General features: G+C 29.5%; 1 protein-coding gene across 1 annotated transcript in view; it reads right to left on the reverse strand.

The window, feature by feature from the left end:
• The window catches only part of LOC107446386 (G protein-coupled receptor kinase 1), a 136,099-nt gene extending 121,429 nt beyond the window's left edge, over positions 1-14,670 (reverse strand). Inside the window, exon 1 of the mRNA XM_016061016.3 lies at positions 14,261-14,670. Coding sequence (XP_015916502.1) covers positions 14,261-14,373 — 113 coding nt within the window. The 5' untranslated portion in view covers positions 14,374-14,670. The remainder of the gene's footprint in view (positions 1-14,260) is intronic.
• Between the last annotated feature and the right edge of the window lie 242 nt (positions 14,671-14,912).

A 14,912-nucleotide genomic window follows, 5' to 3' on the forward strand; every position in this document is an offset into this window, starting at 1 on the left:
AAACAAAAACATGCACAAAAACTGCAAACATGCATAATACAGTTTTTTTTTCACATCAAAAATCACATATTTTGCATCATCAAATCATTGCATCAAAATGTTGTAAAAAAATCTTTTTTTACATAAAAAAATCAAATTGACGAAGTATTAACTTTGCTACAACTGCGAAAAATATTATGTAAACATGAATCGTAGCAGTATGTTATAGAATCATTGTAATGGATAAATAAATAGATCTTTTATCGCATAGAAATTCGCTACCTAATTTAATTATAAGACCAAAAATTTTTGATACATAACATCTTTTGTTTTTTTTTCTTTTATTATGTAAAATTTCGTACTTAGAAAAGCTTGTTATCTACTCTTAAAATGGAAACTCAAAATAATAAATTTTTTAAGTAATGTTTCAAAAAAAAAATTTAATTATATACTCCTAACATTTAGTCAATCTTTGTGGTGCCCCCCTATCCCCTGGTGCCCTAAGCACGTGCTTAGTGTGCTTAATGGTTAATCCGGCCTTGAGGGTGGTCATAATGTTATGCCTCTTCGGTGTATAATAGACTAAAAATAACAATGTATTTTTCTAACTAAATTCAAATAAACTTGTTTAAAGAAGGAAAACTCAAGTTAGGTAATATTTTATTGTGTATTTTGGCAAGAAAGGATCCCCCCTAGCAGTTGTGTGGCATTACCGTATCGAGTCGAATTCGAGAAAGAATTTTAATAGTCAAGTAGATACAAAATCTCACGTGGAATGAAAATAATATTTATTCAATCGGTATATATTACGTAATTAAATATTTATTGGTACCTAAATATTGTATGTTTTAATGAATCCAAATGTAACACTTTTAGAATAAGGTTTAAGAGAGACCAGCATTAAAAAAAAAAAAAAAAACATTTTTCTCAATTTAGTGTATTTCCTAAAAATATAAGAGTAACAAAAAACAGGAGAGTTTTCTACATTCGCATATCATTGTGAAGAGAAAAAGCCGAAGTTTTTCGTCTATTTATTTTTCCAAAATATTTCTTCTGCGAAACTCATTATTCGCTAGTGTAAAAAAAAAAAACACTATTGTCTCCAAGTATGCAACTGCTAATGGAAAAGAGTTGAAAATACCGCTAATACAGCTAAACAATTCAACGGTCCGCCATAAAGTTGGTACTTTAGCTAATTAATTCGACATCATTAAAACGTCTCCTTAACATTAATTTAAACGACATAGAAATGAAAGGGGTCCGAAATTTGTAGAACAATTTGCAGAGATAACATTTAAAAACTAGTTTCATCTAAGTAAAAAGAATTCGAAAGTTATTGTTGATGCCGGCAATTTAGGAGCATCGTTATAAATTTAAAATTATGCTCAAATATGATATAATGAAGAAGGCCAATAAATAAAAGTAAAAAAGATTTTAAATGTAAAGCCAGTATTGAAAAACATTTTTAAAAAAAAACTACTACGGAACAACACCTAGATTGTTAATAAATACATAACTTATAAAATGTAATTTTAGTCCTTATAATTGAGAATGTTTAGATTTCGTTGATTTTTTCCATGAACACTGCCCAGATTTTAATACAACTTTTCACCACTAAAAATACACACGCCTGATCGCGCGTATCAGGAGGATGATACAGTAGTAACAGAATCGATTAACACAAAATAAACAAAACAAACAAAAAAGGGTTGTAAGATCCCCCCTTTTACAAATATATGGGCTTCACATCGTTGTTTAATTTTCCAGAAAACCGTCGTCCAGGTGAGCCCTATGTAAACGTAGGTTTATGTCTATTTAACGAACCAGACGCCTTGACCTGGTTTCGTTCTAACAAAATACAGAAAATCGGTGAGCTTTTAATTTTCAAAAGTTTTTTTTTTCTTCCCATACGCTTGTATCGCCGACAACGAAACCAATTTTTTGTGAACCCAACAGATTGAGAAATGGTATGGTAGTTATACCATTCCAGGTCCAATCTGTTGATTCACGCACTGTTGACTGGAAAAAAGCTGCATCAAAACTAAGCACATTTTGGAGGAAAAAAACGTAAAACTAGTGGTTGAAAAAAAATTCACGTAAATGTTTACAATAGGACAATATTTAGACGACTTGGAAAAAACTGCGGGACCTAAGCTGTTTAAATAACCCATTCTTGTCCTTCAAAAGCAAAAATAGGGGTATCAAGACATCCATGTACCTCTCACCAGTCACAGTGCATATTCCAAAAACATGGAGGAGTATGCGGCAATCCACCATGACACCTACCAGCACTGCCACTGGCATAATGCTCAATTTCTCAGACAAAGCAGGGCAGGTAACAATTCCCTGGTTCTTTCCACATAAAGGTATAAATCAGGAACACGCTTCCTGACCTGCTATGTACAAAAATCGAACATGTGTCGAATATATGTCAGTGACATTTTGGTGGTATGGGCAGGCATCACGTTGGTTGGCCGCATCGTCCTCCAGGTTTTTGGAATAATATGCACTGTGACTGGTGAGAGGCAAAGAGATGAGTCTTGACCCCCTTATCATTTTTGCCTTTCCATAGCTGCAGTTGGCAACTTAAAATCGATACCAACATTAGGCTTATCTGATCAACGGTCTTCTGGAAAGAGAAACCACGATATAAATCCTGTATAAATTCAAAAAAAATATTGCCTTAATTATTATCATATAGAGCAGTACTATATGCATACATTACTTTCCACTAAAGATAAACCGATATTGTAACTCAACATTAAATTGAGTATAACATACCAAAAACAAAACAAAAAAAAACCTAAAAAATTGCAAACGTAATTTGGACCATCTACCATTAAGTAACATTTAAATATATTGTCCTAAATTATTTTAACATCAATACCAAATTAGAAAACTTCTGGAGATTTCTTGATATATTTTATTAAGGAAATGTTTTACGAAGATTTAAATAAATACGGGTCAAAAAGCAAAAGAAAAGAATGCGTAAAATGACATCCATCCTTTTTTGGCAATACTGCTGAGATCGAACAATTTTACTAAGACAATCGAAACTATTTCGCTGCAAATGAAATCGGAACTGGGCTGACATATTATCCATCATTTATGATGACAAGTTGCCCGTAACACTAAAATTGCTTTATAAATACATTTTTTTTGCCCCCTCCTCTCTCCCCATCGCCATGATAATACCAATCGACAACAAAATAAAAAGCTCTCAAAATATTGTCTCTTAATATTGGATAGCCGAAACAGCAATTTATTTTCCAGTCTTTATAACAAAGAGCTCGAGTGCTCAATTTTTTAAAAATTTAAAGCTCATGCTAAATTTTGCAGACGTTCATATCGATCGTAATACGGGTTGAAATATTACGTAGTACTCGTTGACTTTTCAAAATAATCCGTAATGAGTGATGGCTTGTAGAAATTTTAACATTTAAATCATCACACGAATTTTGATGAATCATAATAAATTATTTGGTACTTATAAATTTTACGCTTTACATGAGTAAACGAAATATCTTCTTGGCTTAAAAGAAAAAAAAATTCTACCAACTTCGAAATGTTTGATTACATTGGTAGACAAAGGGTTGTAGGGAAATAAGGGGGGGGGGGGAAACGGGTAAATCTAGAATTAAGAAGTCATTTTTATAAACAACTAATAGTTTGGACTTAATGAAGTCACTAACTGAGGTCTTTAACTTAGTATGTATAGGAAAACACGGGAGATTTAAACGCTTCTTTAAAACATATTCTTATATCCCAGTATTATTGGAGAAAACATTAAGGGAAGGTAGGGGACAGCATAATATTCAGAATTGCATGGTCGCCATGGGAAAGTAGTACAACAGGAACAAGAAACAAAGAGACACAAGACTGAGATCTAAAATATGTATGCAGGGTCCAGACATTTTGTGAAAAATCCGGTTTTCGTGAAATTGTGAAAAAATTACTCACATTCTTTCAACCAGGGTCCGCTTTTATGAATTTGTGCAAATAGGGTCCGGTTATTGCAAAAAACTTTTTCAATGAGTTTTTAAATTGTAAATAGATACAAGATTATGCTCGGCATTGTAAAATTATAATTTTAAAAAATTTAATTTTCAAAAATAAACAGCAATTGCTGCTTCTAAATTAAGAGATGCAACATACAAATATTTGGTATTTAGCCTATGCTGCTGAACGCAGAATATTAATTTCGGACGACTAATGGAAGAATCGTCTGACGAAGACAAAACTTAATTCGTTTACATCCATCTTTCTTGTTTTCTGCCCCGGGAAGGGTTTATTCGATTAACAAAACAATAATGAAGATAAACAAATTTGTGAAGGATCCGATTAAAAGAAAAACCATTTTGTGAAGAGTCCGTTTTTATGAAAAGATATTTTGTGAAGGGTCCGTTTTCTAAACAGACCTCTATTATGGGTCAAAGATATTACTTGTGCTGTGGCAGATATTATGTGAAAATGTCACAAAAGATGTTCAAAGTTTCCACAATTGCTAGTGACGCATCTGTTACACTGCCAGGTGTTGAATTTACAAGCTTGCTCAAATACACCTGGATTTTGTTGGACATCCACAGCAGCACAGACTATTCTTGCAACCAGAACCATTTTGGAAACCACGGGAAACCACAGCACTTTTCAGTGAACCCCAAAGATAAAAATCCATTCCACTTAAATAAGGAGAGCGTAGTGGCCAGGGTACCGGTCCGTCACACCCAATCCATCTTGTGAACAACACCTAGCGACGAACGAATACGTTTCCGATCATGAGTTGCAGTGCAAATCTGAATGCTTGTGATGTCATCTACCCCCCTATAAAATTTTTCCCAATAATCCTGGGACAATGACAAAAACTATATAAAAATACCAAATGACATTTAACAATAACATAATTAGGTTTACAAGTTGGTGCAATTTGACACCTTATAATATTTAGCTTTTGTTTACATTAATTTTTTACTTAAAGTATAAACCACTCTTTTCATTGCTTATTTTTAGAGAACTGGATCAAAACTCAAGGGGGTTTGACCAACAATCTTTATTGAGCAATTATTATATATTTTTAATCAAACATCGCATTCCATCTTGAAATAAAACTTGAAAGAAAACTTTGTATTACTAGTAACAATGGAATATTTCCTTATTTAGCAAAATTAATTATTTCACAACTCGTGAACCAATCAAAATTAAATGAAACAGCCCCAATAAAATCTTTCAACGCATGCGCACTCCTCTTGAACGGATTCCGTACAACAAGAAATGAAAAATATCTTCGCCTGACACAATGGAGACCATGAAAATAATGACAATGTTAAATGAAATGCCATTCTTGTGGTCTTAGATGGGGACTTGACGTCTAACTTACGTCAATACACAGTGAAATATTGCTCTGCAATAGTATGATAAAGCAAGTTTTAAGTTTCAATCGTAATGGTTCGAAGGGGTGACATCAAATATGCTAATTAATTAGTGCAAACAATATTTTAAGATACGAAATCACAGGTCCAAAGTTTGAACCCCTTAGTATTAATTTTACTTTTTGGCGTATTTACAGTATCTCGAGGGCTTTTTAAGCGAATTTAAAAAATTTCGCATACAATTATAAAATCTGTATACCCAAAGACAATTCCATGCAAAATATAACTTTTAGAAAATATTTATTTATTTTTTTATTATTTCATTTCATAATGGTCGAAAAAAATTTGAAAGGTATACAATATTTTTACATCATAAAGAATTCTATGATCGTATTTAATAATTAAAGAATTCTATGAAATTCTACGAAATCACTTAAAAAAATATTTTATGATTTTTTTTTAATGCTTTTTACAAAACAATTTATCTTAGTAATAATATAATTGGGTTTACTCCATTGGTTTAAATTTTAAATTACAATAAAAAATTATAAAATAGGTAAGAAATTAGATTCAAATAACCATAAGGAGAGATTTCATGACCACTATAAAACTATCCAACAATATGCAAAAATATGCTAAAAATTTAACTTTTTTGTTTTTTAAGCAATGATTGAAAAATAACGTAACTAAAAAAATCAATTTAGTTTAATTCATTGAAATTTTTTATCGCATTTCTAAGTTCCTTTATTACTAAGCTACATAATTTCAAGTACAAATCGCATTTCTTTTGTCATTAATTACAGCTTGGAATCTTGGATCTCAAAAGAATATACAATAAAATACAAATTTATTCTGAGAAGAAGAAAAAAAATTTAATTAAAAAATAATTTGAAGCAGAGATTTTAATTTCTGTGCTCTGGACTCTGTTTAAAAGAACTCGTAACTCGTAGTTGCTATTAGAAGAGGTTCAACAAAATTGTCAAAAAAGTAATAACGGTTATTAATTATTATTTATGGTTCATCACATAACTTTATATCAAAATAACTTCAGGATTTTTTAAAAAGAATTATAACCCTACTAAGACTCGTCATATATTACAATATATTGTTTTTTTTTTTTATTCTTTTATTATTTATTTCTCCAATCACATTCATGTAGTATTTCTTTCTAACTCTTAAAAATTTTATACACTGACTTCCTATTTTTCTTATTTTTATACCCACCTCAAAAACTAGAGAAATAAAAGTCAATGTCAGGATAATTCCAGAAAAGCATGAAATAACCTCAAATTACTTTCTCTTCTGATTGAAATAAAATAAAAATAAAAAGCAACACAGGAGATACTATTTTTCTCATTGATATAAATTTTTAAAATTTATGAACCAACTTTTTTCCTCGTAAAAAAACATAACACCTTATGCCCTATAAAAAAATCCCTAATTTACAACACATAAAAGGAAAGATTGTGCCCCGTTTTTACTTCCACAGATGCTAAAAGGAAAAGAAAGAAAAAAGAGCAATAAAATTTAATATTGCATGCTTTGACGCTATAGATTACTGTGCAACAACACAGACAATAGGAATTTCCTAGCATTACAGAAATATTAAGATAATAGTTGTAGATAATATATATTTGTATGTATAATATTAAAATATTAAGATAATGTTACGACAATATATATCAGGGTGCGTAGTCAGATTTTTTAACAAAAAATAAGCACCTTTTAAGTACTTTTTAAGCACTTCCCCAAAAAAAAAATTTCATAATTAGGATCTGTAAAGTAATTAAAATTATTTTTCTATTGTTTAAATTTCTTAATTTATGAACATAATATCAATAAAATTCAATTTATGAATTTAGTATCAGCGTTTTCTCAAACTTTACATAATCATGATAAAATAACTAGTTTCTGATAAATATTGCAGAGAAAAATTGTGAAAATCGTGTATTTCTTGTAATTCAGAACGACAATCGACACGACAAGAAACAATCTATTTTTAAAAGATAGAAAATTAAGCACTTTTAACAATACCCCAAATTAAAAAAGCACCTATAAGGGCTTTTAAAAAATTTAAATCAAAAAAAGCACCTTTAAGCACTTTTCAAAAATGCTACGCACCATGTATATGTATAAAAACAAATTTTTATAAAAAAAATTTTTAACTCTTACTGTGTACACCAAGAAAATAAATAGCAAAGGAACAGACAAAAATAATTTTAAAGACACTATTATAACAAATTACATTTTCAAGTTGAAAATTAAAACAAAACGGTGAATGTCGTTATTATAGAGGTTCAGATTATTAATTCAACTTAGTTGAGTTATTTAAATATAAAATAAGTTATGACTACAGATATCTCTACAGGCACGATTTTTGCTTTTATTTGTCAAGAAGCGAATAAACTTGAGTTGACCTCCAATGCCCCAGTTAAAATTTGAGCAGTTTAGGCTAGTTAAAAAGTGGGCAAATTTTTATCATGGATATATTCTTTAGGAGATAACGTCATAATAAATTGTATTTTTAGTGATCAGAAAATGAAGATGTCATCAGACACAGAGGTGCTTTGAAGTTTGAATCTTCCAGCAGTTTGAAAAATAGTTAAAATTTCAAATAACGATGAAGTCAATTTGGCGATAAAATAATAAATTCTACTTGTGGTCAGGACCCAATTAAAACTTGTATTGTCCTCCAAATCAACGATTCACTTATAAAATTTGGGCATTCTGCTCGAGAGAGTGGTCAATATTTTAAATAAGGATAAATTCTTCTGGCGACGATGACGATCTCTACAAATCGCAATCAGAAAAAATGAACCTAGTATTGTCATCAGACAAAGAGGTGTAAAAATTTGAGTTGCCCAGCTACTTGGAAAATGGTGATAACTTTCTTTTTATTTCCTATGAGCTGCACAATCAGTCTTCCCGATGAGCAGACCTAGTGCGTACTCCAGAAGTGGTATCCACTCTTTCAGGACCACCACAATGAGTGAGATACCGTTGGCCATGTTATTTTGGACGTCTAGTTTCTGCCACACTAGATGGCAGCACCGAGACTCTATTTATATGCTAAAGTACACTAGGAATTTAATTTTGCCGAAAATGCCAAGAGTCAATAAGGCACTCCAGGGATCTTTTACATGCCGCATAATCATACGACATGGCCGCTGAGGATTTTCAGTGATAATTGAAGTGATGAGTGATAACTTTAATTGAAGATAAATTCGGGATAAATTCTGCATGTTGTGGACAGGACGTGATTGCAGCTTATATTGTCCCCTGTCTCAGAGATGCAGTTGAATTCTGTAATTTTTTATAATTATGTATTTCCGACTTTTTCACCAGTTAGAGTAACCATGGCCATATAACTTAAATTGTAGGCTTCTATGGAATAATAAGGGAAAAAAGCAATTTTATAACACACAAAGTAAATAACTGTTTGTAAGTTTCAATATAAGTTTTTAATTTTCCCGTGTGTTGCTAAAGTAATTACTCTCAATGTTTTAGAGATACAATAACTTCCTTCCATGAATCAGCCAGTTCAAACCTAAAAAGCAGGTCATTTTCAAAATGATTCATTTCAGTAAAATGTTGTATGAAGGAAGGAAATGGGAAACGATTTTAAATGAACCATTGAAATAAAAATGATAGCTGCAATACCAGTAAATGTCTCTAAAAATATAAAAACAAATTAATCTCAATTTAAAAGGAGAAAAAAGATTTTTTTTTTAATACCACCCGACTCTATGTATGTAAAATGGCAGAAATGGTTGAAACCATATAACAGTTCTTAATTGCAGAATATAATAGCAATAATTTAAAACCTGCTAAGCCATTCTTTAAAAAGTCTTATTGGAGTCACATTTAAAAGAAAAAAAATTTTTTAAATAAATAAATATTATTTAAACTTCATATCATTATAATATATAATAAGAACTCAACTGAAAATAAAATGTCTGTTTTCTTTAATACTTTTTGAAAAGGCTTCATTATTTTAACTTTCAAAAACAAGAATATTTTTTAACGTTAGTTATCCTCATACTAAGGACAGAAGAAATTATTCGACATATATCTCGGGCTTGGGCGTACTTCCTCAGATTTCCAAAAGTGAGCCCAGGCTCATCTCTATTCTCTGCTAAGAACATGCTTGATTAGTTTAAAAATATTTTTGTTTGATTTTTTCCATTTAACATGTTGCACCACTGGTACTACAAATCCTATTAAAGAACCCCAAGGTACAATTAAAGTGTACCATTTTTACAGCAAGTTGTATTTTAGCACTGCAAAGTAATTTTTTGAACTCTATCACTTTACTTTCTAAAATTCATATCTCTGAAAATAGAGCAACAAAATGCAACAATTTAAAAGATTAATTTGTAATTTAATGATTATACCCAGCTGAAGTTTATTGATAATGAGAGAAGTAATTGAGATCTTTTGTGAAATCAAGAATATGAGGTACATTGGTCCACTAAAAACCGGGATAAGTTGGATCTTCAAAGTAATTCAGAAAAACTTTCTTATAAGTATAATTCTAGTTATTTGAGAGTTACACAGTTAATAACCTCTCTTACAGGTATAGACATACTTTTAATAATTATTTAAACTTATAATTTTTTAGAAGTAGAAAAGTTTTTTTTTAAAGAAAATTTTAGTTACACAATAATGAAATGAAGACTAAGACAATTAAAATCTAATAAATATTTGATAAAAATTACTTTTAATACTTTGAATTTATCTTGTTTATGCATTTTATTAATTTTATTCACAAAAATTAGACTAAACTAGTTTTATTCACATTAAATAAAAATTTTCAGAAATAATGTTTTTTACCTTTAGTTAAACAGGAACAAACTTTAGAATTTAGTTCTGTTTTTTTTTTTTTTTTTTTTTTTTTTTTTTTTTTTTTTTTTTNTGTTTTTTTTTTTTTTTTTTAAATACTTCTAACAGAATAATTTGTAACTACACTCATAAAAAGTAACAACTTTGCAGTGCATATAAATTTAAGGAAAAAAAATTTCAAAACATTTTTCATTCTTTCTAATGAATTATGACTAAGAGCAACATTTTTATAGACATATAATTGAAAGATTGTGTCTGTATGTTTTACAATGTCTTATTGTGAATTCAATTTGTGTACAATAGTTATAAAAATATTTTTTAGGTACAACAAATGTAGATGAATAGAAATGCAGGAAAATAAAATTCTTATTTTTTAAGAAATCCATTCAGGAAGTATCTGACTTCGCATTGCACAATTATTGCTTAGTACAACTTTTCCTTACTTTAGCTTGCTTTAATGTATTTTAAACAATTATGTCATGTTTTATTATGCAAAATCAATTAATACATGCACTAAAAAAATTTTATTAATAAAATTCAGTAAATAATTATAATTTTTTTTAACATTTAATAACACATGTATTTTATAAATTTTTAATCTTTGAAAATGAATTTTTTCTATTAAATACTAAAGAATAAAATGCAATTACTGTATTGGATAATAGTATTTGTCTTCAAAATGTTCATAAACATTGTTTATGAACATTTTCTTGTTATATGGGCTAATGCGCTAATGTGCTCCATGTTGTGGACCAATAAATTCATTTTCCAGAATTTCAAAATGTTTTTTAACAAAAAAAATTTTCATCTTTCATTGCCAAGTGCAATAACTTACATCACCCTTTCATTTTCGTACATTTTATAGTTAAGGAAAAGCTAACTAAAGGTTTTGTTCCTTTAGTGCAAATCGCAGCATTTAGTTTTATTTTATACCCGTGTTTGAATAGCCGACCCAATTTTTATGGGTTTACGACTACTCATGTTCAACTCCGTAGCCTTGTAATTTTGAACCCAATCCAGAAGACAAGGGAACTCCTAGATCAGGCATTGGGGAAAATTGGCCTAAGTGGAGGACTTTTCGATGGAACTAACCCGCATTTGTGTTACATGGAGAGGAAAACCACGAAAACCTCCCACGGTTAGCCTGACAGCAAGGGGACTCTAACCCATGATCCGTTAACCACTGAGGATATTTTAGGTCAGGAACTGTGGTCGGAGCAAGCTGGGTGCGGAATGCGTATCCGACTTGCACCGACCACAGTGTTGAAAATAAAAACAATCAGCGGAAATTCGCATTCAAACAAATTTGTAATCCCTATCAATAGTGGAGAGTAGCACTAAACTCCCTTGCTTGTTAGAATTATACCGTAACAATTTGGATTTGTTGTACAAAATTTTTAAGACGATTTCTGTTTTGTTATCTGTGGCAGAATAATTGCCGAGTCATGGCAACTTCCGGGCAGCGGCCTAGGAGAAACTAAAAAGAACATCACAGAAGGGAAACAACTTGGAGATTATAATACATAACTCATACCCACCCCAGGTCAAAAGTCTACATGCTTTATTTTAAAACTTTGCAAGTTCAAAATTCCTTTTGCCCTTGGAGCAACAGATCAGGATACAGAAACATCTCCTGAATTTTTGCTATTTAGCATGAACTAGCATAATATCAAAATAAAATTTATTTAGTTTTGAAAGATTTCTTTTGCTTTTAATTTTTATTGATTGTTTTCCAACATACCAAAACACTTAATTTGTCTTAAATAAGAAAGTATATTTGTAAATAATTATTGATGCATCAGATGTCAATTTGAGAGAACCATCAGATATATGGTGAAAATTTAGCCGTATATCAGGTCAATACACATTGATAATTGAAGCATAATATTTGTGAATTTAAAACACAATAATGATATTGGTAAATTAACTCTTATTCAGTAAGTTAAAATAATACTTCAAAGTATTTATTGAACGTAATATACCTCCATTCAATAGATGGGAAATCAATACACAATTAATTTACCTACTTTTTCAAAATTAATTTTAAAACATATGATTTATGATACAGTGAGACTAATTTCTCAAAAATAACATTATCTTGGGAAAAGAAGCCCAATAATTAAAGCAAATATAATAATTTGAAAAACCTCACAATTTTTGCATGCCTAGTCTTTATTCGATTGCATATTAATGAAACCAAATAAATGGTCCTATGTGAATGTAAACATTCATTTATTAATGTTAACATTCATTACTAAACTAAATTCATTACTAAACTAAAACTAATTCAACTAAATGTTAACATTCATTAATTGAAGAACTTCAAACTTTTTGCACACCTAGTCTTTATTCAATTGCATATTATTAATGAAACCAAATGAATAGTCCTATGTGAATGCAAGCCTTCATTTAATGAAACTTATTATTACAGACTAACTCTATAAATTTTCATACTTAATTCAACAAAAAAAACATAAAAAATATATATATTTATATATACAAGGTGTAAAAGATCAACAAAATACTGAAACATTTTTATCAAAATGTTTTTTTTAATATTCTATATATCTTGTTGCTTATCTAATATTTATCCTTTTTTAATTTGAAACCTTAATTTTGCACAAATTAATTTGTGCAGTTACATTGGTATCCTTGTAAAAATACTATTTACACTGCAAAAATACTATTGTAAAAAAAAAAAATTATGTATTCTAAAAGTAATACTAATTTAATGAACAAAATGTTCAGTATTTAATAAAAAAAATAGTTAAAATTTTAACTCAAAAGTAAAAATAAAATTATACAGCTGGAATAAGTAGTGAAAAGAATGTTTTTCTAAGGTTCTAAGAAAAATAAAGAAATTCAATTCTCTCACCTTAATTGAGAGTTTCAAATTTTAGAAAGAAGGGTTCTATTTTTTAATACTCTTAATCACTAATATTTCTTAATATTTATAGCATTACAAAACCAAAAAAAAATTTAAAATAACACACTTAATCATTTATGATACTAGTAAAATTTATTTTTAGCATTTTCATGAAAGAAATTAAACTCTACTAGAAAAAGCATTCAATTTAGTAACAAAACATTTGCTGAGAAAATGCAAATTAATTTTATTAATCTATGAAAGAATTCGTATATGTTTAAAAAAAACTATAAATCTTTCTGACGCATACAAAAAAATAAATAATTATGAAGTCTATCTAAATATCTATAGTAACCATACCATGTCTTTTGAACTATAGACCTGAATTAATTTTAAATTACTCAATTTTTTATTTTATTTAAAAACAGCAAAAAAATTATATTAAGTTCATGCACTTTATCATGTCAATACAATTTAAAGATGTAAACAAATTTAATTACTTTTACACCCCATTTATTAGTATTCAAAATATGTAATTTTATTACACACAGTATTTAACACTTTGAAATTGACCACACACAATATTTAACACTGATTAAAATGTGACAGAAGTATATCAGGTTAAGTGGTGTGAGGGTGATGTTTACTTTACAATAAGATAAAAACTGTTTTTTGGAATTGATCGTCTATTATTAGTTCCAATGCTATAACATCCCTGAAACTTTGTTTTAACAAATTAACATAATAATTTATAGACAATAACTACCGATTATTTGATAATAACTGTGTTAGAAATCAGTGTCCATTGCATGATGTAAACAAATCTAAGCATTGAATATTTTTAACTCCAAAATCTTATAAAATGATCTTAATTATGTTAATTTCAAAAATATTATGACTCCTTGCATTGATTTAAAAAAAAACAAATAAAATACTTGTCAAAAACATAAAGGTGATTAGTGGCGCAAGTGAGAGCACCCCTCCCCCCCAGACGCACGAGAGGTCATATGTTCAACTTCGACATAACACTTATTGACCCCATTTCGTGTTATAATAATAATAAATAATGTTTATTATAGATTTAGTAAACAGTTTATTAAATACTTATATTGTTTACATCGCGCCGGATTGAGAAAAAACGTGTGCTATGGTTGATTGACGTCACGTTAAAGAGACTAACCGTACGACAAATCGTTTTAACACATACCTCGGATCAGGCAATATTATTTTCTTGCTGGCTCTGGCTGCTGGAGTAGATTTACTTTTTTCCATAGCCATAAGATAGCTCACATCTGCTAATACTGCCTCTAAGTCCGCCATTTTGTGTGTGGATAGGCTTAGTTCTATATAAACACAATCGTAAAAGTACAATTTAAAAAGCCTATCCTTTGGCTAGAATGTTATGGTTAGGCTCATCACGTTTTGTGAGAAAGCACAGCACCAGTCCAGGTATATAAGTATGAAATCCAAATAGCGAAGAGAGTTCTACTGTTATTTAACTCCATTAATAATACTGGAGTTATTCACTACAAAATCCCACGATCCCGCATTTCTCAGCCGGAATACTTTACTGAGTCGAAAACTGAAGGGAGTGCGTTTGAAAGAATTAACAGCTTGTTTATATTCGGAGAGCTGCCACCTTCTGGTAAAGAATTTATCTCTTTCGGATATTATTTTAAAATAGTGTTATTTTAATCTAAATACGCTGTAGAATGTTAATTAAAAAGCGCAATATTATTTTAGATATACGGCATAGTATCTTTTTAGAAATATCTACTCAGAAATTCCTTTTATTAATTTGTTGAGATATGGACTTAGTTTCGGTTTCGAAATACATAAACCGAAACAAACGGCATTTT

The sequence above is a fragment of the Parasteatoda tepidariorum genome, chromosome 6 (genome assembly GCF_043381705.1).
Source record: "Parasteatoda tepidariorum isolate YZ-2023 chromosome 6, CAS_Ptep_4.0, whole genome shotgun sequence".
In the NCBI taxonomy this organism is placed as follows: domain Eukaryota; kingdom Metazoa; phylum Arthropoda; class Arachnida; order Araneae; family Theridiidae; genus Parasteatoda; species Parasteatoda tepidariorum.